The 26,487-nt window shown below is 35.4% G+C and overlaps 1 protein-coding gene across 1 annotated transcript; it reads right to left on the bottom strand.

Annotated features, from left to right (window-relative positions):
* Positions 1–6,583: 6,583 nt before the first annotated feature.
* Positions 6,584–25,647, bottom strand: LOC134843717 (uncharacterized). Its single transcript, XM_063859967.1, has 5 exons — positions 25,182–25,647; positions 23,045–23,244; positions 16,988–17,185; positions 9,949–10,083; positions 6,584–6,939 (listed from the first exon to the last, which is right to left on the bottom strand). Exons 1-5 carry the CDS (start codon positions 25,507–25,509, stop codon positions 6,778–6,780), a joined length of 1,023 nt encoding a protein of 340 aa, XP_063716037.1. The 5' UTR covers positions 25,510–25,647; the 3' UTR covers positions 6,584–6,777.
* Positions 25,648–26,487: the final 840 nt, after the last annotated feature.

The raw sequence follows: 26,487 nt of genomic DNA, 5'->3' as shown, positions 1-26,487 counted from the left end.
ATTATATCAAAAGGTACGTTCTGTTTAAACATCCGATATGTCAAATATCAGAAAAACCAAAAAATGCTGCAAACACCCGAAAACAGCCTTACTAGGTCAAACATCCGACATTTTTCAAAAATTAGGGCAAAGATTCGAGTTATTTTAACAGATGCTATGCTGGTCGATTGATGGCAGCGGTCGCACCAACGTGTTGCGAGCTTGCCAACAGAAGGTAGAATTCTTTATGAATAATAGAGCCGGTTATTACCGCTAAGCGCCCACCGGCGACCTTCAACCGAGAGTCGTCTAAGTTGGAATCGGATAATTGCACTACGTCCTTTTTTTGAAGTTCTAACGTAATATGATTACATAATTATTATAAAAGTTCGAATGTTTGACATAGTGGATCTTTGACATATCGGATGCTTGCACCGGAACGATTTATAAACTGTTGACTGGTATTATCTAAAAAGAAGCTACAAAACCATGTAGACATTTTCACCCGATTGAAAAAGAAACGTTTTTTTTTTGAAAAATGCCAAAAAAAAACAAAATCTGTCAACGCATCGATTTCATGGTGTAACGAGTGGTTTTACAAGGTTGAGTATGAAGACCAAATATGTTTGTCGTGGCCTATTTAGTCCGCAATATGACAATGTGAACAGACACAAATTTACTCTAAAAATATAAGGTGGGGGGGGGGAGGAAAAAGAGCCGAAGCTGTGTTAAAATTTGAGAAACCTTGGTTTTAATCAGACGCAAGTCAACCAGTATATCATAACTACCTGCACTGAAGATCCACGCATAAAATTTGATTATGTTAGACTTATTTTGATTGTCTCCGCAAAATTGATAAAAATTACTATAATAAAAACTTTATAAAACCCTTATTCAAATCCATCGCAAACAACTTTCCACTTAAGTTTTTTGCATCTTTTTGAAAAAAAAATCGAGATCAAGAATTCAAAATGTATTTTCTATTACTTATACCTTGAGTAATGCACGTGCATTCATTTGCTTAAATGAAAATTTTTCGGCTCTGAAATGGTTATTTGTTTTTTTTTCTCTTCAAACTTCCCATTCATAACTCCTCTAAGCTAACCAAACACCTTACCACATACAGTGCTGATTTAAATTAACCAAACAAAACGCGTTAAACTAGAAATTTAAAACGCGTTTTTCTCAAATTGGGTTAAGATTAGACAAAAAGTAAAGAGAACAAAAGTTGCTTAGAATTTTACCAGAATTAATATGGTGCCATTTTTTCTCCGAAATTCTCAACAAAAATTTTACCCCAAAAATGGGTAATTTTGGCTTTTTTCAAATAATCAACGTTTACGCGTAAACTACTTCGTTAATTGATAAGAAAATTATATCACAGGAAGCCTCTTACGCAGCTCAACAAAGTTTAAGAAGGGTTAAATCTCCAAAATTTTGCGCAAATTGTTTAAAATTTATTTTTAAACAGAAATTCTGGGTTTTATATAGTAAAAATCACATTTATTGACTATCAAGTGAAAATTTTTTTCTCTTATACTAGTTTTTGGAGATTTAACCCTTCTTAAACTTTGTTGAGCTGCGTAAGAGGCTTCCTGTGACATAACTTTCTTATCAATTAACAAAGTAGTTTCAGCGTAATCCTTGATTAATTGAAAAAAGCCAAAATGACCCATTTTTGGGGTAAAATTTTTGTTGAGAATTTTGGAGAAAAAATGGCACCATATTAATTCTGGTGAAATTCTAAGCATTTTTTGTTCTCTTCACTTTTTGTCTAATTTTAACCCAATTTGAGAAAAACGCGTTTTAAATTTCAAGTTTAGCTCGTTTTGTCCGGTTAATTTAAATCAGCACTGTATACCTACCATCAATACGGCGATTTTAAAAGTTTGAAACGGTTTAGAATTCGAGTAGGCTGTTGAATCAGTACGTTTTGAAACAATTTGTATTATTTCTGCATTAGTTATTTGAATTAGGAAAATGTTTTCTTAAGTTGTCGAATGCTGCAAAAGATTGATTAACTAAAAACAATTCAATGGATTTTATTTTATTATATTCAGCTTGAAAAGAGAAAAAGATGGGTTTTAATTGATTTTCATTTCATGTCCTCGTTTCCAGATGAAAAGGTAACCGATTGTGCCGGCAAAAAATTAGTCAAGAAACGGGCTCTTTTTCCTTTTCCCCCCACCTCACACAAACATGAATTTTATGGTCTAACGAGTGGTTTTACCAGGTTAATTATGAAGACCAAATATGTTTGTCATGGCCCAGTTAGTCTGCATGTCATTTTTCATGACAATCGGACAAAAGTAACAGTAACTTCAAATATAAAACTTTGCAGGTGGGGGGGGCAAGGAAAAAGAGCCAAGAAAAGTTCATTTTAGTCAATTTTTTTAAACTTAAATGCGGGTGGCTTCAGAGTTGTTCTTGCTCTAGCGGCATTTTGCAGTCAGAATCAGAAATTTGAAATTATCGGCTCAAAATGGTCTTTCGATTCTTGACATCGGACTAAAAAACTCTTCCGATTAATTTGGTTGTCGTTTTTCCGCGGCACAATGAGTACGACAAGCTCATCAGCTTCTTAAAGAATCAATTGTAGCCTGTAAATTCAAATTAAAGTTGTTTCCTCAGCCAGTACACTTTTGAATCTAGTTTTGACATACTGATTTGTTTATGCCTTCAAAATGAAATTTCCTAAATTTTACCCGGCAAAGTTCTTCCGAAAAATTGATTCAGCATTTGTTTCAGCTAACAAAATTTCAACCGAAAAATTCAAAAAAGTTTTCTCAAACGTGAGGAAAACTTCGCTTTTTTGCTTGTTGAACTCAAAAACTTGTCCCGTGACTCTACATTGCTTATATGGACTTGTATAACTCTTGATGATTAATTTTTCCAGCAAAATGTTCAACTTTAGAGTTGTGCGAATGAAGACGGGCAATTGAAATTTCCTTGAACAAAATTGATTTCTACCATTCTGAAATTTGGTTATGTTAATTGGCTTTTTTTCACAAAAAACTTTTGCGCTTCAATTGCCTTATTCGCTTTGTTCGCAAAGTTTTGTTTTTGCTATACTTTATGTAAATGGACGTGTTTGCCAGTTGAAAAGGTAAGAATGATTTGTCACCTAAGTGTTCTCACATGAAAATTTTTTTTTGTTCAGCAGTACACTTAACTTTCTTTTTCATAAAGTGCAAGTTTTCCAATTATTGAACACTTATTCAAGCTTGATCTGTTTTCCTACGACCAAATTTGATTAGGACAACTTATCGTTAAAATGGTTTCTTAAAGCAAAATCAAATAGCAAAAAAAAACGGTGGAGAAGCTCCAGTAATACATCAAATTGGAGTTTTAATCCCATCAGGACTTCTTTGAGAAAATGTTCACACTTCCAAGACAAAAAAATTATAACTTTTTTTTACTTTTTCTAGCAAATGATCTATCAAATCTGTTTTTTTCTTTAAATTCGTCCTTTGTTTTCTTTTATGAAGTTTGATAACATTTACAATTTGAAGCCCAACATAAGAACAAAATCTGGGAATCAAATTTGAAAACAGGCCAGCACACTGAAAAAGCCGGAAATCTTGTGTATGGCAACGTTAAATCAGCATCAAGTTTTCAATCGCGAATTAAATTCTCTACTTTTCAAATTTTGTCCAAAAAACGGCGCGCAAAATTATACTTCTCCAATTTATAAAGTAGTCCTGATGCTGTTGTTTTGCATATAACTACAAAACTACAAGAATTTTTTTTCTTCAAAATACTAGTTTTTTATGCGTAGTGTGATAAAAAGATGTGAGGCAAAACTATAATTTAGGCAAATTCAACAGTCACAGTAAAATAGGCAAACAAGGCAACAGTTTTTGATGGAAATGATAAGAAAAACAAAAAACAATTAAAAAAGTTTTTTTTAATTTTTTTTTTCAAATTTTTGCAGATTTTTTTTAGTATTTTGAAAATAGCATGAAAATGTCGAAAAATAATTTACTCAGGTGAAACTAAAATTAGTCTTAAATAAGCTTTGTAAACGGCTTAAATTAAGACGAAAGCTCAAAATTTCTAATCGATTTTTCTCGACACCAGAAAATTTTTTTGGGAATGTTGTAATGTGGTTCGAATCACGACTGAAAGGGCCTCAATATGATATACCACTCAACCAAGTCCGATGATTATTTGTGGTACCTAATTTTTCATAGAAAACAAAGAGAAAAAAAGAAGAAAAAACTAAAACACACCCGAATACAAAGTTCCTCCCCATTTTCAATGGTTGTATCTAAAAGACATTCCGACGACTCGCAACAAAAAGCAATTAGCAAAATTGAAGGAAATCAACACTTGCGAATATACCCGCATCCAGTTTCAAGCGTTAATAATCGATTATATTACGATTTTAGTACCAGTCTCACTATAATTGAGAAACAATCAATTTTAATCAATTAATAATCGATTATAATCTCTCTTTTTAAATTCAAATTATAATTAATTATAATCCATTATAATCGATTATAATCGATTATTTATTCGTCTATTTTTTGATACAATTATATTCGATTATAATTGATTATAATCCATTATTTTCATTCAAATTTCTATTTTACTAGTTTTGCACAAAAATCCATTATAATTGATTATAATTGATTGTAATCCCTTTTGTTTGTCCATTTTTGTCTTCGAAGTTGCATCTAAATTGCTTATATTTTATACTTTTTGTGTACATAGGTTCCTATGAAAAATGAGAAAAATGTTTTTAAAGTTTTTCAATTAATTCAAATTTATAAGTTTTTTTTCATATCTTCCCCATTAGAGTTGTTTTGTGATGCATATTTTAAGCTTTTTTAAACACCAAAACATCAGCAGATTGATTTAGTTTCGTGATTGATTCGGAAAATTTATTTTTCTTCTACCGCGAGAACCTTTCCACTCATATGAAAGGATCTCTATGAAACTTTTGTTTCGTGGTATAACTTTGTGTTCAGATGAACCAAAGTGTTCAAGAGATCTCTCTTTTAGAGATTTTTTTATTGACACAAAAAAATAACCCGTAAGATATATTTCGAATATAAGAAAATTTCGGCAAAATAAGAGATTATAATCAATTATAATCGATTATAATTGATTTTAAGGGTTTTTAGTAAGAACTCTAATCAATTATAATCAATTATAATCGATTATAAGAGATAATAATCTCTTCGAAAATATCACGATTATAATCGATTATGAATCCCTTAAAGACCTAATTTTGGTAATTATAATCGATTATAATTGTCAAAAAATTATCATAATAATCCGTTATAATCGATTATTTACGCCTAAACTTGGATGCGGGTAGGGTTAAATTAACCGGTGGGCGCGAAACGCTCGCATGGCAGCTCCGCAGCTATAGCCGTCCCCAAACTTTTGTGTAAAGTCCTACCCTCTGTCGTGCAGCTACGCTGACCAAATTTTTAAATGTTTTTTTTTTAAATGCGAATTGTCTATACTTGCTGATGAGTTGTCTTTTGAAAGAAGCACCCCACACGAATTGCATTTTTTCAAAGAAATGAAGGAAAATTTTTTGGGCCAATTATTAAAATTAAAATGGCCTCCTTAAAAGTTTTTCTCATTACTGCAAGTACTTGTTCCTGGCATATCTCAGTTGCAGTTATTCTATCCTGCTCTGACAAAGTTGAGATTTCAAAAGTCATTGTCATCATCAACGTTTTAGGCTCAGTTTTGTTAAGCTAATAACATATAAATTAAAAAATAATTTAGAAAGTTTTTTTTTCGGTAATATTTCAGTACAGATGTATTTGGACACTAAAATAACAACAAAAAAACTTGTTTGAAGCTTATGGAGGAATGCTAGTTATGCAATTTTCGTAAATGAAAAACTGCGAGTCATAGAAATTTCTTCCATTTTTTTTCAACCCGTGAGATGTTCACGTGGGGGCGTTCAACAGTGCCGAAGTACAACAGTGTCGAAAAAGGCGGGAAAATTTCAGAATAATTTTAACGCATTTTCTAAAGAGCGGAAAATTATTGACGCTATTTATCAAAGAAAATCACTCCAATTTTGGCGCCAAAATGTCTGCAACTGCAAATTAAACAATTATTTTGGGGCCAAAACGTCTAAATTGCAAATATTCTCGCTCAAAATCGTTAAGTGTCACTTAAGATTATAAAGGTTCGCCGTTTAATTTTTGATTACCGCACTTAATATGTTGAAACTTTTCATATTTTCTGCACTGTTGAACAAAGTTTTCATTTTCGGCACTGTTGAACTAATTTTTTTTCGGCACTGTTGTACTTCGGCACTGTTGTACTGCCCCGTTCACGTTGTTGGTTTTCAGTTATTTACATAGCGAATTACTTTTGCTCATCGATATAAAGAGCGTTGAAATATTATTTTATAACTACGTTTTTTCTGTTTCCTCACTTTGTCTGAATCGGTGTAATTACTTATCAGCATTCTCAACTGTTTTTTTTTTAATTTTTCTTCTGTTTTTTTGCTGCTGAGATATGACCTTTTTCTTGATTTTTTTTAGCTTGACAGTTGCAGTTTATTCACGATTTGGCTACGTTTTTACGCTCGCAGTAAAACGCATATAAATATAAATTCAGGATCAGATGGATTAAGTATTCAGATAATTCGAAGTTTCATTGTTTGTTTTGATTATGGCCTTATAGCTGATTTCACAGTAAAAGCTCGTAATCCAAATAAAAACCACAATATCCATTGGCAAGTTCAAATATATGACATAAATAAAGGTGTTTGATATATTTAAGTGCTTCTTAAAGAGGATTAGTTTTGAAATATTTCCACTAAGCAGTGGATTCGTGTTCTTCGTGGCGCTGATTGAGTTTACGCGGGAGTGCTGGTCTGAAATTGCCGCTGCGATACTCTTTGAACAGAATGTAGAGTGGGTTAAAAAGGGTAGAGGAATGCCAGAGAATAACTGTTGCATTCAGAACTGTACCTGGAATCTAAACAGATTTGAAAAAGTTTTACTAACTTCAGTTATAATTCATTCCGCCCACAAAACCACCGAGGAAATTTTGCCCTAAGATAAAAGTAACTATTTAAAACAATTTAGATGAATCAAATACAAAAAATTTGTTTTCAATGCGATGTTTAATCTTTCACTTGAAGCTCGTCAGATGTGTTCTGTTAAGAACCATGATTTGTATAACTTAAACAGTTGAAAAGCTAAAGAAGCTCCCGCGTTGACCTCCATACCCCCGAAAAAGCTCACCATACAATTCCATACACCAAAAAAATTTAGAATATATAGAGATTAAAAAATAAGCAATTTTTCCACAAACAATTTTGATCATGAACATTGTCATAAATCAAAGAATGAACTCAAAAATTGCAGACAAAGCAGCCAGTGTTAATGAATTTCGAAAAAATTGAAAGCAACGCGTTTTGAACATTTTTTATATAAAATACTTGCCATACAGTTTTCATATATGGAGATTGTAATATTGGCATTTTTTGATGGCGACATGATGGCGACAAGTAATTTCGAAAGTGCCTCGAAAAAATTTTGTTCTTTTTTCAACCCCAAAACAAATTTTGTAACAAAGCAAATTTTTTCCAAAAAGAAATGGCAAAACTTAATTTTTTGCGCGCATAACGTAGTCCTCAATACACACGAACGTTGGTTTTTTCCTTTTAGTTGTATAACTTTTTTCAAAATCTCTCAAAATGCTTTTTTTCTTTCTTTTGGCATGTTTATTTATGCCTTGATCAATGCCTGATTAAATTAAATTTAAAAGGGGAGCGGTGGTGAAGTGGTTACGTCTCCGCCTCTCAATCGAAAGGTCGGATGTTCGAGGCCCACCATGATCCGTGCTCGTTGCTTGAGGGTGAAGCAACATTACCCAGCCCAGAAAAATAACCAAAAAAAAAAATTGCATGTAGTTCTTAAACAAGGGCACAACAGCGGTTCGCCGTGATGAGCTGTACAGCTCTTGTGTTGGTCCTTTCCCCGTGGATAAATGGTCTTAATAATAATAAAAATTTCATATTTGAGAGTTTTGCTAAAATTAAATGTTTGTTTACTTTCTTTAGATCTTTTTGTGTGAGAAAAACCAAGGTCTTTGTCACTTGTGTCGATTAAACCAAAATTTTTTGGAAATTACATTATAAGAAAAAACTAAACTTTTTGGTTTATGGAACAGTATGTGTCAAGGAAAACTGCTTTTCTTAGAAACTTCATGCAATTTTCTGTGCGTTAAAAATTGTGTGGTGTTGTGTGGTAAGAAGTTTTTCATATATATAAATTGTGTGATATAAAATTTCAGACAATGCGGGGTCTTATACAGTAGCAGATTTAGGGGGGGGGGGGCGGGGCGGACGCTCTTTCCCCTCAGGGATTCGACCCCCTGCCGACCCAAAGGGCCCCACCTTTGTACTTTTTTGAGATATCCATTTTTTTTTGACTGACTGACCTTAAAACTTTTCTAAAGGCGCCTTTGGCGCCAATCTATACTAATTTTGAGGGGCAGCGCGCGCCGAAAAAACGCAATTTTTTGGTCGAAATTTTCCAAAAAGTGCCTAAAAACGCAATTTTTGGCCTGCATTTCAAAATTTTTTTGAAAATCCGCCCCCCCCCCCCCTCGAGAAATTCAGAAATTCCTAGATCCGCGCCTGGTCATATATATGACCTCGCCTACCTGGGTTTTGCACAAGTCGAACTTTTTCAAAAATACTTTCAAAATAAGGCTCTTGAATATTACAAGTTAGGAGCTTTATCATCTGGAAAAGATGTAAGATAGTGACTTTTTCCCCGCAAAAAATTTTCAAATAATTTTTGCATTAAAATTAATTATAATATTCTCGTAAACATTACGTAGCTTCTTCGCTGTCGCTGAGTAAAATAACAAAAACTCATTTGCCGAATTTATCCATTCGACACATGAATCTGACACGATCACAAACTTTTAGAGATAACTTTTTGCTAGTTGTTAGAAGTTTTGTCATTAAATAGATTCACAACACATTCAACACGTCCGGGGCTATATGACATGATTTGTCAAAATGTTTTTTTGTCTCCTTAGTAATTTCGAACCGCTATATACGTATAAGTAGAAGGTTTATTGGGAAAACAAGGCTTTTTTTCGTAGTTTTTTTTTGTTCAAAATGCATAAATTATAACCACAGTCTGAAATTTTTGCAGGCATAAATTTGAGAAAATTTAAAAATTTTGTTAAATGATTTTATCCGTAATTACGGTATAGAAACAATTCTAAGTTGTTTTTGGTGGTTTCTCTTGAATTTTTCTACAAATCTTAAAATAAGTTAATAGGTTGGTCAATCCGGGTAAGATTCCTTGAGTAAAAGTAGTAAATACGCCATAAACTTGTCACTACATATATTTTGTGTGCCTTTCATATCTTTTTTACTTAATTTTAAAATATTTACAATTTTTTGCTCTACATATAAATCTGTTTTTTTTGACGCTTTGATTTTTGATTTCAAGATCAAATTACGCTCTATGGCAGATAAGAATGTTGAACACATTTACTTTTTATAAAAAGGCGAGCAAGAGTGCGGTTCAGGGAAAAGTTGACAGAATTGAGAAAAACACAATGTTTTAAATAAACGTTTTTAAATTAATTATTTACAGACTTAAATGTTTTACAGATTTAAATTTTTTAGTTGAGTAAACACTGTTTGGCCAACCGAAAATCAGTCTATTAATATCAGAGTTGTACACTTTAGGTATTTCAAAAATGTACCATTTTTTCTACTCAATTTTTTAATAAAAATTATAAATAATAATCTTCATCGGTTCTATAATAATTACTCTTCTTGTTTTTGTGCAACTTGTTTCTAAGCAACAAGTTTTGTTGGCTTATTTCTTATTGTATAAATTCACAACGAGTTATTGTCTAATTTCACAAAGAGGTATAGTCTAAATTTATAGTTAAATTACAATCGTCTAACTTGCGTGTCGTGCCATTGCTTAGGCCCCGTAATAAACTTACTCCTTCTTGGAACGTGTTGTCGAAGATCTCTGCGGTGCGGATGACCATTAGGGGAGTCCAGGAGAGGAGGCAAAAGGAAGAGAGGACCAGCAGACTGTTCATGGATGAACGATACTGGTAGCGAGTGCTCACACTCTGAAATAAACGCGCCATCAACTGATAAGATAGCAGCAATGTTTTCAACCATATTATGATAATTCCTTGTGATTTAACCTTTGTGCTACAAACTCTTTTTGTGATACGTCCTCTTTTTTAACCCCGAAGCTTTTCATCATCACCGTTTCTTTAAACCTTCTTCATTTTATCCCTCAATATAGTTTACCTCGCCTTAATCTGGTAATTAACAGAAGACTAATTTGATATTGCCTGACTTTATCCTCTACGTTTATGAGCCAAAATTGAGGTACGGCTTTTTAATCGTGCAATAAGCAAGTGTAACTTTGTAAGTAACTTTGTCGATAGGATGTCCAATATTGAGATTTCCTTTTCTAGCCAAGTTCTACGTTTCACAGCTGTAATATAACAGCTAGTCTAGAGCTACTGAACTTATTTTGGGCTTACCGGTGAAAAAAATCCGATATGCATTGATTTTTTGTCGGCTTACTTGCCGGTTGTTTCATTTATGTCACTTTTTTGGTAAAATTTTAAAGTATTTCTTTTCATCATTTTCAAGAGGGTAAATATAGTTCACGGTTTCCTGCTTTTTATACATGCCAAAACTTTCTGTTATGAAAAATTTGAATTAAAAAAAGGCTTTTGCATTACATTTCAGTTTTTCGGATGCGCGGTTTCTGATTTTTTAGCGTAGAATTAATTCAACTTTTAAAAAAATTAGTGTTTTAGGATTGAAATATAAATCGATTCAAGTTGATGGCATAGCGTATTGTTTTAATATGTCAAAAAATATCCAACGAAAAACATTTCATAAGTTAACAAAAGTTCCTGTTTTTCTTTAAAAATTTGACTTGAATGTTTTCTTTTACAATGATACGTGGATTGATTTGCTTGTTTAAGGTTCTTTCTGGCTGAAATTTCTGAAAACCGGAACCAGATCTAAACTAGAATTTATTATTGGATATTATTCTGATATTTTATCTCTGTAAAATATTGAATACTAAGCAATCATGCTCAATCAAACTAACAACCCAATTATTTGTAAGTGTTGAAACTGCTTGTAATTTCAGCACCAAAGCATATTGAAATTAACTTACAACTTAGTTGCCTTTTCCAAGAGACCGACTCGTAAAAAAACCAGTATACTCTAGATCTATTGAGACTAAGAGATATAAGAGTAAGATTAAGATCGGTATTAGACTAAGAAGTTGCACGAATCTATCCGACCGAAAATAAGATAGCGTGACGAGCAGACGGTGTACCCTATCTGAAATTACTCTATGAGTTAGACATCAGTCCCAACTCATCTGGTGCGACCATATGTCTCGAATAAGACCTTAAGCAACAAAATAGCTTAGAACTAACCAAACACAGATTAGACTTAGACAAAAATTCTCAGAAATGTTACACGATAATAATTTAATTGAAAGGTCTCTACGACTCAAAAGATCAGAGCCATTATTCCGAACGATACGAGAACTACCCGGTATTGGAAAACGACCTCGGACAAGAAACGATATACGACTACAACGGAACTTACCCATAGGTTTCATGGTCGTACGGCAAAAGCCGACATAAACTTTTATGTTTAGAGTTTTATTAGCAATGAATTTAGATTTTCATTTGCAAACATAGTATCCTTGAAGAAAAATCTTCACCAATAATTACAGGCGCTAAACCTATTATTGTACAATAACGACTGATAAAAACATCACTAGTCGTTTCCTTTAATCTGCGGTAAGTTTAAAAAGATATCTAGAAAAAATGTTTATTGGAAATAAAAAATAAAAATTAGTTAGTAAATACACAAGTTATTAGTAAAATATAAATCATCTCTTCATCTCAGCTTTATCACCTAAAACATAACAGAAAAAATAAAACGTAAATTGATATACATATATTCTTTTCCCCTATGCAGTAAGTATTCTTACAATGAAAATAAATTGATAGTTTCAACCCCCAAATCAAGCAGTAAAATTAAACATTTCAAAGTAGTAAATTAATAAACGTTGCCTATAAAATTAAAAGCAGTATTAATCTTTTCAAAGATGCTTCTCTATAGTTTAAAAATTCACTCACCCACAATTCTATCCACAATCGCACAGCTCGCCCACGAAGAATTGTTTAAAATAATGAATTTAAGTTTTAACTTTCACTGATAACAACTCTAACCAGTTTTAACACGTTTTAAACTTTCCTCTAACACAGTTGGAAAGGAATTATATATTAAACCAAACTAACCAACGCAAGCTAAGTAAACACCACAACCTAACAGCATGACTTAGAAAAGAAAACCCACGGTACCCAAACTGGATTAACACCAGCTTAGAAGTGGATAAATTTATCTTTTGAAGACTACTTTCAGGTCTGAACTTAAAAGAACTAAACACAAAAAAACTCGAAAAACAAACCCAAAACAAACGATCTGAAATTTAAAGAAAAAGACACAACCAAGACAAAAAAGGAAAAAACCAGTAATAAAAAGGCACAAAAAGTTGAACTCAAACAGGAACCTCCAAAAAAGAGAGCATGAATTTATAGCCTCACTCCTGGCCTAACCCACCAGAGAGGACGCCCTGAGCATGCTCTATAGCCGGCCTCACCCACCGTGCTACATCCACGCTTTGTGACCCACAACTCTTTTTTTGACGAGAGTTACTCAAGTGTGAGTAGCTCTTAAAAATAATCGAATTAAACAATAATGCTTTTGCGATAAAAACTAATGCGAGATCATAATTAAAATAAAAATTAACAAAGATTTGTATATGTAAATATTACAATGCAGTATATAGATAACATACAGACCAAAGAAGAGCAGCAAGGAACTTGACAACTCAATCACAATCCAGCTACGGAATTGCAAAACACACCTGACATGCTGCCTTTAGTCACTACACTGAACGGATTTAAAGTACGACTTGGCATCGCAACAAAGGAAACCCATTGCAACCGAACAATGGCCATCTGGATGTTCAAGTATACTACAGATCGAGTCACCAGGCACTGCATCCAAATTCAAACTATCTGCCACTCCCGAACGAGATTAGAACATTGCTTTTCTCTAATCAACCATTCAATACTCATCACAACCAATCAGAAATCATATTACGATATCCCGAAACGATCGTGATTACAATCCTTCTTTCTAGTCGTAAAAAAGAATATTCTCGCAACTTCTAAAGAAAAACACCATCATCTATCCTCCACTACAATAGAACACTGAAAAACTAAAACTTTCTAAACCCCGGATGGTTGGAACCAGATCTAAACTAGAATTTATGATTGGATATTATTCTGATATTATATCTCTATGAAAGGTTGAACACCAACCAATCATACTCCATCAAACTAACTACCCACTTATTTGAAAATGTTGAAACTACTTGTAGTTTCAACACCAGAACAATTTGAATTCAGCTCAGAATACAATTGTTCTCATTCTGGAACTAACTCGCATAAACCGGTGTACACTAGATCTATTGAGACTAAGAGATATAAGAGTAAAATTAAGATCGGTATTAAACTAAGAAGTTGCACGAATCTATCCGGCCGAAAATAAGATAGCGTGACGAGCAGACGGTGTACCCTATTTGAAATTACTCTATGAGTTAGACATCAGTCCCAACTCATCTGGTGCGACCATATGTCTCGAATAAGACCTTAAGCAACAAAATAGCTTAGAACTAACCAAACACAGATTAGACTTAGACAAAAATTCTCAGAAATGTTACACGATAATAATTTATTTGAAAGGTCTCTACGACTCAAAAGATCAGAGCCATTATTCCGAACGATACGAGAACTACCCGGTATTGGAAAACGACCTCGGACAAGAAACGATATACGACTACAACGGAACTTACCCATACGTTTCATGGTCGTACGGCAAAAGCCGACGTAAACTTTTATGTTTAGAGTTTTATTAGCAATGAATTTAGATTTTCATTTGCAAACATAGTATCCTTGAAGAAAAATCTTCACCGATAATTACAGGCGCTAAACCTATTATTGTACAACAACGACTGATAAAAACATCACTAGTCGTTTCCTTTAATCTGCGGTAAGTTTAAAAAGATATCTAGAAAAAATGTTTATTGGAAATAAAAAATAAAAATTAGTTAGTAAATACACAAGTTATTAGTAAAATATAAATCATCTCTTCATCTCAGCTTTATCACCCAAAACATAACAGAAAAAATAAAACGTAAAATGATATACATATATTCTTTTCCCCTATGCAGTAAGTATTCTTACAATGAAAATAAATTGATAATTTCAATCCCCAACTCAAGCAGTAAAATTAATCATTTCAAAGTAGTAAATTAATAAACGTTGCCTATAAAACTAAAAGCAGTACTAATCTTTTCAAAGATGCTTCTCTATAGTTTAAAAATTCACTCACCCACAATTCTATCCACAATCGCACAGCTCGCCCACGAAGAATTGTTTAAAATAATGAATTTAAGTTTTAACTTTCACTGATAACAACTCTAACCAGTTTTAACACGTTTTAAACTTTCCTTTAACACAGTTGGAAAAAAATTATATAATAAATCAAACTAACCAACGCAAGCTAACTAAACACCACAACCTAACAGCATGACTAAGAAAAGAAAACCCACGGTACCAAAACTGGATTAACACCAGCTTAGAAGTGGACAAATTTATCTTTTGAAGACTACTTTCAAGTCTGAACTTAAAAGAACTAAACACAAAAAAACTCGAAATACAAACCCAAAACAAACGATTTGAAATTTAAAGAAAAAGACACAACCAAGACAAAAAAGGAAAAAAAACAGTAATAAAAAGGCACAAAAAGTTGAACTCAAACAGGACCCTCCAAAAAAGAGAGCATGAATTTATAGCCTCACTCCTGGCCTAACCCACCAGAGAGGATGCCCTGAGAAAGCTCTATAGCCGGCCTCACCCACCGTGCTACATCCACGCTTTGTGACCCACAACTCTTTTTTTGACGAGAGTTACTCAAGTGTGAGAAGCTCTTAAAATTAATCGAACTAAACAATAATGCTTTTGCGATAAAAACTAATGCAAGATCATAATTAAAATAAAAATTAACAAAGATTTGTATATGTAAATATTACAATGCAGTATATAGATAACATACAGACCAAAGAAGAGCAGCAAGGAACTTGAAAACTCAATCACAATCCAGCTACGGAATTGCAAAACACACCTGACATGCTGCCTTTAGTCACTACACTGAACGGATTTAAAGTACGACTTGGCATCGCAACAAAGGAAACCCATTGCAACCAAACAATGGCCATCTGGATGTTCAAGTATACTACAGATCGAGTCACCAGGCACTGCATCCAAATTCAAACTATCTGCCACTCCCGAACGAGATTAGAACATTGCTTTTCTCTAATCAACCATTCAACACTCATCACAACCGATCAGAAATCATGTTACGATATCCCGAAACGATCGTGATTACAATCCTTCTTTCTAGTCGTAAAAAAGAATATGCTCGCAACTTCTAAAGAAAAACACCATCATCTATCCTCCACTACAATAGAACACTGAAAAACTAAAACTTTCTAAACCCCGGATGGTTGGAACCAGATCTAAACTAGAATTTATAATTGGATATTATTCTGATATTATATCTCTATGAAAGGTTGAATACCAACCAATCATACTCCATCAAACTAACTACCCACTTATTTGTAAGTGTTGAAACTACTTGTAGTTTCAACACCAGAACAATTTGAATTCAGCTCAGAATACAATTGTTCTCATTCTGGAACTAACTCGCATAAACCGGTGTACACTAGATCTATTGAGACTAAGAGATATAAGAGTAAGATTAAGATTGGTATTAGACTAAGAAGTTGCACGAATCTCCCCGGCTGAAAATAAGATGCCCAAAAGGATATAACTCAAAACACTTGAGTTTTCGTTTTTATTGTCTTCTACGGGCGCCGTTTTTATTGTGATTTTTTTGTGATCCAGTTCTCTGAACATTTTGTATGAACTTCATTTTTGATAATTTTGATGTATTTGGTTGTTTTTTCAGATGCTTTAAAAAAGTTTTTCAGATTTTCTGAATGTTTTTTTTTGCGATATCGTTCAAAACTGTTTTTCATCTTTCCTGGTTCATTTTGATTTTTATTTGTAGCAAAAATCAGAAAGTGCTTTTTTATCCCCAATTATTTTTTTAGGGTATGCAATTTGCAGTTTGTTTGCTTGCTATATTTTGTTTGCAAGATTTTCAAATAGTTTTGGAGCTTTTCGATCTCCATTTTCGGACAACTTTTTTCCTTATCGTCTTCATTTATTGTTTATGAGAAATAAATGAATGCAGTTTGAGTATCCCAAATCTTTCTTATTTTCAGGGTAACTTATTTTTATACCCGTACTAAGCAAATTCTATTATTCTGACGAGAAACACTTGACTTTTCATCTAAATTTTTGACCAGAAATTTTTTTGAAATGTTTAAACCAAGCAAGGATTTTCTAAAAAAAAATTATTTCTCATCATATTTCTGATCAAAAATTAGCTAAATCTAGGCTATTTATAGCTAGAAACTAATCTGAGTGGTCTCAACTTACCCCGCTTACCATTAGAAAATATTGTTTGAGATGATTTTGGAAAAATTTTTCTTAAGAAACCACGATTTTGGAGCTTAAATTGATTGAAAAATTTGCTTTGTGACATTTTGAGAGTGTTTTACTGATTTTCTTTGGCTAAGACCAATTGACACGAGTTTTAAGAATCGGCAGCAGTTAATGGAAGTAGTAAATATAACAAACGATGTTTTTTTTGGGCGGCGAAAGCCACAAATTGCCGCCCTGTCCCGTCCCTCCCGGCCTCTTCGTAAATTTACCTAGCCTATATGCGATATATTGTGTCAGACACATTTTTAATTCTAAGCTGTATGTTGTGATGTGAACCTCTCACCATGTTCAAGTTGATTTGGACGGTTGAACTGGAGGCATCATAATTGTTGTTGTGATTCTGAGCACTACCTGCACCGCTAATTGTTTCCATCACTCCCAGTCTGCTGTAGAGGAGACAGTGTGACGTCAGCAAGAGAGCCAGGGGAAGGTAGAAGTTACAGCAGAGGTAGACCATCAGCATCTCATTATACAATACTTCCTAAACGACGGATCAGTTCCACAACTTTATTTCATACTCGTTTTCCTACTTTCATTTTTCTACTTTCACCTTAACAGTTTTTTTTATAAAAGGTCAAGATATTATATTTATTTGCCTTATAACAGGTTTACCGAAAGTCTACACAAGTTTACCGAAAAGTTTCACTGAGCATGCGAAATCTATGTTTTTTTTTATAAATAATTATGCAAACAAAGTATATATAGTTTTGCCTTGGGGTGTTTTTAGACAAGAAAATTAGACTCAGCAGACATCATTGCGCCTATGCCTTCTAAACAGACTCCTAAACGCCTTACTTCGCCAGATTTATGGCTTCATAACGGTCGGTCTATTTCAAAAGACTACTTTGAAGAAAATAGTTTAAGCTCCAGCAAGGTCAAATATCAAACAGTATACGTCTGAGTCCCACATAAGTTTGAAGTTCAGAGACATGACTATGACGTTTGACAGGGCATATAGATAGTCCCACTTAAATGCTGCAGTATCTACGCAATATTTATTTAACGGGCGTCCTAGACAAAAATCTGAGCACCACAAACCAAAACCAACATAAACATCGACCATTAAAAACGGGGCGGAAATTTATATTCGGGAGAGCTTTTGTTTTTTGCCTTTTTTATGCTTTCCTTGCAAAACCAGGTACCACAAATAATCATCAAGGGTCATATCACACAGGGGCTTTATAGTTGTAAATCGAACGAAATTTAAGTAAATAAAAAAATTGTCCCAATGACAAGAAAAACGGGTTTGATTTTCTGATTTTCTTTTTAATTTTGAGCGAGTAAAGCAAACGCCCACACTTATTATAGAAAGAAAACCGTATAACGCTAATTTAAAAACAAACTGATAACCGTATAAAAAACTTGTGCGCATAAAATTGAAAAAGGTTAGTATTTTTTTTTTTTTTTTTTTTTAAACTTATGTAGTTTTTTTTTGACAAAAACTGTTGCCCTATTTGCCTATTTTGTTATGACTGTCAAATTTTCTTCAACTCAGATCCATCTATTCAGATCCTTTTATCACATTAATTCCAAAAAAAAACAATATTAGTTCGAAAAAATAATAAATAATTTTTTTGTACCCGCACTCAGTAAAAAGCGAAAATAATCGATTATATTATAATTATAATCGTAATTCTAGCAAGAACATAATTAATTATAAGCACCAAATTTAGATTTTTGAACGACTTATAATCCATTATAATGATAACATTTTTATTGACAATTTAAAAAATTATAATCAATTATAATTGATTATAGTTTTTTCCGAAAAACTTATGATCTCTTATAATCTACTATAATCTATTATAATAGATTATAATCCCTTTTTCTATCAAAGAATTATTTTATTAGAAAAATGAAACATAATGGATTGTAATTTAGCTATTCTGCATAAAAGCACAGTAAAAATCAGTAAGAAGTAAGAAATCAGTAAGCCAGGGGCGGATATAAAACTTTCTCGACGGGTGGAGGCTGATTTTCAAAAAAATTCCAAAAACTTTATCGACCTTTTTTTAGGCCAACCATATTGATTTTCCGAGCTCTCCCATAGCTTTTAAAAGACCCTGTTTTGGCCAAATTTTGTGCGCCGCAGGCAAAATTTTGAAGAAACAGGCCAAAAAAGCATTGTTAGGCACTTTTTGGAAAATGTTGACCAAAAAAATCAAGTTTTTTTTCGGAGCGCTTCCCCCTAAAAACTAGTATATATAGCCAAAGGGTCCGTCACCAAATATGGATCGAATCCCTGAAAAAAGGCGTCCGCCTAACGCCTAACTTTTCATCACATCTCTCACACGCATGTACTCCTTCTCTATTTGTAACCCCAATTCCCTCGGACACACGTCGTCTTCACTGTATTTGACCCCCATTACCTTACAGGCATGTATTCGTTTTCCACTTTTCATCCCATCCCATCCCTCATAGGTAAGTATTGTCTGTCAAATTTTAACCCCCAGGCTCTCGCACGCAAGTTTCCCTTCCTCACTTTTTGTTGAATGCATATTTTGTGTCCCTATCTCCTCGCGCGCACGTTTTTTTCTCCGCATTTGACCTCCATCCCCTCGCACGCATGTATTGACTCTCCGTACTTGGCCCCCATCCCCTCGAATGCATGTATTACTTCTCTGCTTTTAACCCCCCGCCCCCTAACCTGCTTGTTTTCCCTCTCCACATTTGACATCCATCACTCGGTACAAATGAATTCCCTTTCTATATTTCAACCCCATCACCCTTGCATGCATGAATTATCTCTGCTCTTTTATTTAACCCAACCCCTCTCACGAATATTTTCCCTCTCTGCGCTTGACATTCATAACTTGGCACGCATGTATTCTATCGCTGTATTTTAACCCCATCCCCCTCGCACGCATATATTTGTTCTGCGCATTTGACCCATCATCCCTTCGCACGCTGTACTCTCTCTCTCTCTCTCTCCATATTTGACCCCATCACCTCGCATGCTTGTATTTTCTCTTCTCGTTTGACCCTTTACCACTCGCACGAATTTCTTTACTCTCCGTATTCGAAACCTATCTCCTCCCTTACCCTCGCACGCATTTATTTACGCTCCGTTTTTAACACCTATCCCCTCGCACGCTTGTTTTCCCTCTCTGTATTTATCCCCCATCCCCTCGCATGCCTGTTTTCCCTCTCTGTATTTGACATCCATCACTTGGCACGCATGTATTCCCTCACTGTATTTTAACCCCATCTTCCTCGCACGCATGTATTCGTTCTCCGCATTTAACCTCTCATTTCTACCTACGCTTGTATTCCTTTTCCGTATTTGACCCTCTTTGCCTCGAACGCGCGTGTTTTTTCCTCAGTTTACTCCTTCCTCTCACATGTATGTTTTTCCGCTCAGCTTTTAACAATCATTCATTTGGACGCATGTATTTGTTCTCTATATTCAGTCTCATCCACCTTGCATGCATGTTTTACCTCTCTGCATTTGAAATCCATCACCTGGCACTCAATTTTTTTCTCTCTCTGCCTTCAAACCCTATCCTCCCGCATGCTAGTTGTCCTTCCCTGCAATTGACATCCATCACTTGGCACGCATGTAATCCTTCTCTGTATTTTAACCCAATCCCCCTCGCATGCCTGTTCTCCTTCTCCTCATTTGACCCCTTGCTCTCACATGTATCCTTTTCCGATCTCCATTTGATGTTCATCCACTCGCTTTCATTTTTTTTGCTTTCTGTATTTTAACCTCATCCACCTTGCATGCATGTTTGACCTCTGTGCACTTGACATCTCTCCCCTCACACACATTTTCCCCTGTCTGTTTTTCAACCCCATCCCCCTCGCACACGTGTATTCCCTCTTTCTGCACTTGTATCCCATCTTTTCGCACGCATGTATTCATTCTCCGCATTTGAGCCCCCATCAGCTCGCACGCATGTATTACCTCTCCAAAATTGACCCCCATCCCCTCGCACGCATGCATTCCATCTTCTTATTTGACTCCTTACCCTCGCACGCATGTATTTCCTCTCCAATTTTAACCCCCATCCCCTCGCATGCAGGTCTTCTATCTTCTTAGTTGACCCCCATCCCCTCGCATGCTTGTGTTTTCTCTTCTCATTTGACTCCTTGCCCTCGCTCGCATATATTTACTCTCCGTAATTGACACCTATCCCCTCGCACGCATGCATTCCCTCTCATCTGTTGACCTCATCCTCTCGCACGCTTGTTTTCCCTCTCTGTATTCAACCCCCATCCCCTCGCATACAAGTTTTCCCTCTCTGCATTTGACATCCATCACTTGGCACGCATGTACACCCTCACTGTATTTTAACCCCTATCATTTTGACCCTATCATTTTGCACACAAATTTTGTGTTGCTATTTCCTCGCGCGGACGTTTTATTTTATCCGCATTTGACTCGCACGCATTCAAAAAATCTCCTCGCACGCATGTATTCCTTCTTCTCATTTGGCCCCTTACCCTCGCTTGAATGTATTCTTTTTCCGTATTTGTACTTATCCCCTCGCGCGCATGTATTTCTTCGACACATTTGACCTCTTCCCCTCGCGCGCTCGATTTCCTTCTCTGTGTTTGACCCCCATTCTTCCCTCACATACAAGTTTTACATCTTGGAAATTGACATCCATCCCCTCGCATGCATGTATTCTCTCTCCGTATTTGACACCTATCACTCACACGTTCGTATTCCCTATCCTCAGTTGACCTCATCCCCTCGCATGCTTGTTTTCCCTCTTTGCTTTTGACATTCATGACTTGGCAGGCATGTATCCCCTCACTGTATTTTAACCCCATCCCCCTCGCACGCATATATATTCGTTCTGCGGATTTGAACCATCATCCCTTCGCACGCTGTACTCTCTCTCCATGTTTGGCCCCCATCCCTTCGCATGCTTGTATTTTCTCTTCTCATTTGACTCCTTACAATCGTACGCATCTTTTTAAAACTCTCCTCTCCGTATTTAACACCTATCCCCTCCCTTACCCTCTCACGCATTTTTTACGCTCCTTATTTAACACCTATCGCGTCGCACGCATGCATTCCTTCTACTCATTTGACTCCTTGCTCTCACATGCATGTTTTCCCGCTCTCCATTTGACTTTCATTCCCTCGCTTGCATGTATTTGCTGGCATGTTTTACCCCTCTGCATATGACATCCCTCCCCTCGTTCTCATTTTTCCTTCACTATTTTCCAACCCCAACTCCTCGCACAGGTGTTTTCCTTTTCTGCACTTCTCTCCAATCTTTTCGCACGCATGTATTCGTTCTCCGCATTTGACCCCGCATCAGCTCGCACGCACGTATTCCCTCTCCAAATTTGACCCACATCCCCTCGCATGCATGCATTCCATTTTCTGATTTGCCCCTTACCCTTGCACGCATGTATTCCATCTCCAAATTCGACCCCCATCCCTTCGCATGCATATATTCCTTCTTCTTCTTCTTCTTTGACCCCTTACCCTGGCACTTATGTCTTCCCTCTCCAAATTTGACCCCCATCCCCTCGCATGCATGTATTCCTTTTTAATATTTGACCCCAATCCCGTCGCCCGCATGTGTTCCTTCTCCTCATTTGACCCCTTCCCCTCACATGCATGTTTTCCCGCTCTGCGTTTGACATCCATCCCCTCGCTAGCATATTTTCGCTCCTGTATTTAACGCCAATCACCTCGCATGCGTGTTTTCTATCTCTGCACTTGTCTCCCATCTTCTCAAACGCATATTCTCGTTCTGCGCATTTGACCTCCATCACCCCGCACGCATGTGTTCCCTCTCCAAATTTGACCTCATTCCCCCCACATGCATGTATTCCTTTGTCTCATTTGATCCCTATCCTCTCGCACGAATGTATTCCCTCTACTCATTTGACCCCTTTCCCTCACATGCATGTTTTACCTCTCTGCTTTTGACATCGCTCCCCTTGCTCGCATATTTTCCCTCTCTGTTTTTTAACCCCATCCCCCTCGCATGCCTGTTTTCTCTCTCCGCATTTCATTCCAATCCCCTCCCACTAGTGTATTCGTTCTCTGAATTTGACCTCATTCTCCTTTGCATGCATGTATCCCCCTGCATAAAGAATCGACCAGGAAACGCGTCTTTTTGGTCAAAACGTGCCAAAAATGACGTAAAAACGTCACGTGATTTTTAATCTGTCTTTCAACCTCGAGAAATAAATTGTTTTATTTTAAAAAGTCCACACGTATCTCTTTCGAGTCTCATGTGTTATTGAATAGTAACGACCTGTTTCTTGAGTCAGAACATCCATGCACTACATATTAATAACATAATACTATTTATTACATTGCCAGTTTTTAACCCAATTTTTTAAATTTAGATTAGATAATATTTCTAACCTCGAAAAAACAGCGGTCCGTCTTTCCTTTGTTGAGGAATGAATGGTTGGGCAGGATCAGCAGGTACCATCCATTGAATGCGCCAATAGCCCAAGACACGCACAAGTACACCCCTGCCATCAGACATGTTTTCTGAGCACTTCTTCTATATGCCTTATTTGGATAGTACACTGCATATAGTTGCTCCAAACTCAGACAGACTGAAGGCAAAGAAGATCAAAGATTTAAATCTTGTTTAGTGGATTATGATAACTTGCAGGACGCAAATTCAATGGAAACTTGATATTTTCAAAATTCTGGTCAAAAAACAATCTTTTGAACATTTTGGGACGGGCTGTTTTAAAACAAGTTTGTTAAACGTTATCAAATTAAAACACAGATCAGGGGCGGATTTAAGAGGGGCGGGGCGGACACCCTTTCGAAAGGAGGATTTTCGAAAAAAATTTTTTTAGGTCGATCAAAATGACTTTCCGTAATCTCCCATGAAACGACGCTGTTTTGGCCAAAATGACTGCGCCGCGCCAAAACTAGCTCTTTTTTGGCGCGCGCTCCCCCTAGACATTAGTATATATTGGCGCCGAAGGCACCTTTAGAAAAAGTTTTAGGGTCCGTCAGCCAAAAATTGGGTATCACAAAATAGTACAAAGGAGGGAACCTTTGGGTCGGCAGGGGGTCGAATCCTTGAGGAAAGAGGCGTCCACAAAACATTTGGTCGAAATAGGATCTTTAAAGTGATTTGGAGCTCAGAAAATCAATCGACAAATTTTTTTTTTTTTTTTGAAAGTTCGCCTCCCACCTCGAGAAAATTCTAGATCAACCCCTGACATAGACTATTTCCAGACAAACAGCTTGTCCAACATAAACATTGTATCATTTTCTTAAATCTGTACTTTCATCAATCAAAAAATAAATTTGGAGCGTTTATCCGTTCGGAAAACTGTTGCATTCGATTTTTTTTCTATGGTGACTTGAAAAAAAAACAATTTTTATTCTATTTATTCGGTCTATATTATATTGGGGTAGTGGCTTCATACTGTGTCGTTTTAAAGTGCAAACAACTTTTTTATGGTTTTGAGTGTTTTGAGCAGGTGAGTTCGAGTTTTATTTTCAATTTTGTAAGTTTCTTTAAACAGGCACCTGACCAAGTTTTGTCGGTTTTATTATCACTTCGCAATTTGGTTTCGATGCGAATTTATCATTCAATTGTTTTACTTGGCATGTTTGTCTCAAACTGAATTTTTTCAAGGTAAACTGAGGCACACGTTTGATATTTTTTGTGTATTTAATTTTTTCCTATTCTTTCACTAGTGAGAGCAACTGTACATGAAATCAGGAGCTAAAATTTTTTCCACTGAACATTTTGGCTTACAGTTCAGTTGGAAATACGGGCAGTTACTTTCGCGTGCAGGCTGACACGCCTTATTTCTCGAAAATGCAAATATAACTACCGAGTTCAGTTCAAGTAGTTTTAATCTGATTTTTTTTTCAATAAAACTTATTAAAAATTGTTGATTTTTTTCAGAATCAGGTTTTGGTTTTATATTTAATAGCCGATTTTGCACTTTTTTAAAAATCTTATACGGTTTTTCATTGGCCTTTTTTTTCCAAAACACGAAGTGTTTATTTTAATTGGAACAGTTTCTACTGTAATTGAGAGCTGTTATGTACTATTTAATTTTACCATCTCTTACTTTCGAGGGCAAAAAAATCGCATGCGTTTTTGGGTCTCGGGGAAAAGGGCGTAAAAACTTCGAACTTCGAAACTGTATTGCTCAAATATTTTTTTGTTAAACATTTTTTTCCGGCTCAGCGGTGGTCGACTCAAACTATGTCGGCTTAGTTACCGCTCGGTAAGCGATTCCCCATGCTTTTCAAGGCTGTTTATAAACATCATGCGAGAAAAATTAACGAAACGTTTTCTAAGATGTATAGTTTTTCCAACTAGTTTTTTCACGCTAAATTTTCAAAAAAATCGACTTCCGTCTCTTTCGTATTCACTGTCGTGTAATGCTATGTTCTTGAATTATCACAAGTGTTGCAAAGCTCCGCTTCGCCTCTGTGTTAAACATAAAAACAAGTTTTGTTTCACAAGTTTGAATCTTCTGACATCATCTGCATAATTACTGACTAGGCTTACCGAGCGTTAGAGGCAATACCGAGTTTGAACATAAGTAGGTTCCCAGAAGGAAAGTGCACAAGTTGTAGTTCGCACGGATGGAGCTGAGCATGTTCGGGAGGCCGACTGTCTTGGTGATCAAATACATGGGATTCCCTACTGTGCTGGTTATACAAGTTGTAATGACGAGTGAAAAGTAGAGGTAATATTTAATAACTTTCTCTCTTTTCATCATGGAGTAAATGTGGAAGAGGCAGATGAAGTTAGGAATTACAGACACTGCTGTTAAAGTTGCATCTGCTATGGTATAACCCATGTTGTAGTTAACAGTTGAAGTATTCTCCTTCATGGCCGGTGTACTAGAAATTTTATAGCAATTTCTCTTAGAAGAACCTATTTAGCAATCTTACTTCAGATAATTTCAAGTAAACATTTGTTCTAGATGTGAGCCGAGATATGACATCACTCTGAATAAGAATTGAGAACACTCAATTATCAAATATTAGATATTTGGATGCTTTGGTTCAATGTTGTTTCAGCTAAGAAATAATGGTAACTTCAGAACTAAATCTGGAACCGGACGCCATTCATCAAAACAAAAGTTATCTTAATTATTGCAATTTCAGCAGAACAATAAGATTATATCGGAAGCGAAGTATACCCTCCTCTAAAACTATACCCTGCTCCCAAATAATTAAAGCCCGATTATTCCAATGCCAATCACTTGATTAAGTTTCTTGAAATCACTTCTCATGATCTATCGGGTATTTATCATTTCGTATTTCTAAATTATTTTCGACCAAAAACTGGCCGTAAAGTTTGCTGCATTCATAAGTTTCAAAACTTTTTCTCACTGCTTTACATTGAGTTATTTAGAAATAAATTACTGCTGGGTAACATATGCGTTGATGTTTATTTTATAGATTTTGAGTTATGACCGAGTTGGTTAACTCATAGAGTAATTTCGGATAGGGTACACCGTCTGCTCGTCACGCTATCTTATTTTCGGCCGGATAGATTCGTGCAACTTCTTAGTCTAATACCGATCCTAATCTTACTCTTATACTATCTAGTCTCAGGTTGTTTAACTAGTCTCTGCTAGGCTCAATAGATCTAGGGTATACTGGTTTATTGCGGCTGCTGAAGTGCTCGGGAGAGTCCAACTAATTTCTAAGTTAAATTCAAATCTCTCTGGTGCTGAAATTACAAGTAACTTCAGCACTTACAAATAAGTGGGTTGTTAGTTAGATGGATCATGATTGGTTAATATTAAATACTTTACATTGGTAAAATATCTAAATTATCCAATCATAAAATGTAGTCTAGA

Source organism: Symsagittifera roscoffensis, chromosome 1, assembly GCF_963678635.1.
Source record: "Symsagittifera roscoffensis chromosome 1, txSymRosc1.1, whole genome shotgun sequence".
NCBI classification, from domain to species: domain Eukaryota; kingdom Metazoa; phylum Xenacoelomorpha; order Acoela; family Convolutidae; genus Symsagittifera; species Symsagittifera roscoffensis.
Note: the sequence above shows the minus strand (reverse complement) of the source record. Positions and strands in the feature narration are given on the sequence as shown.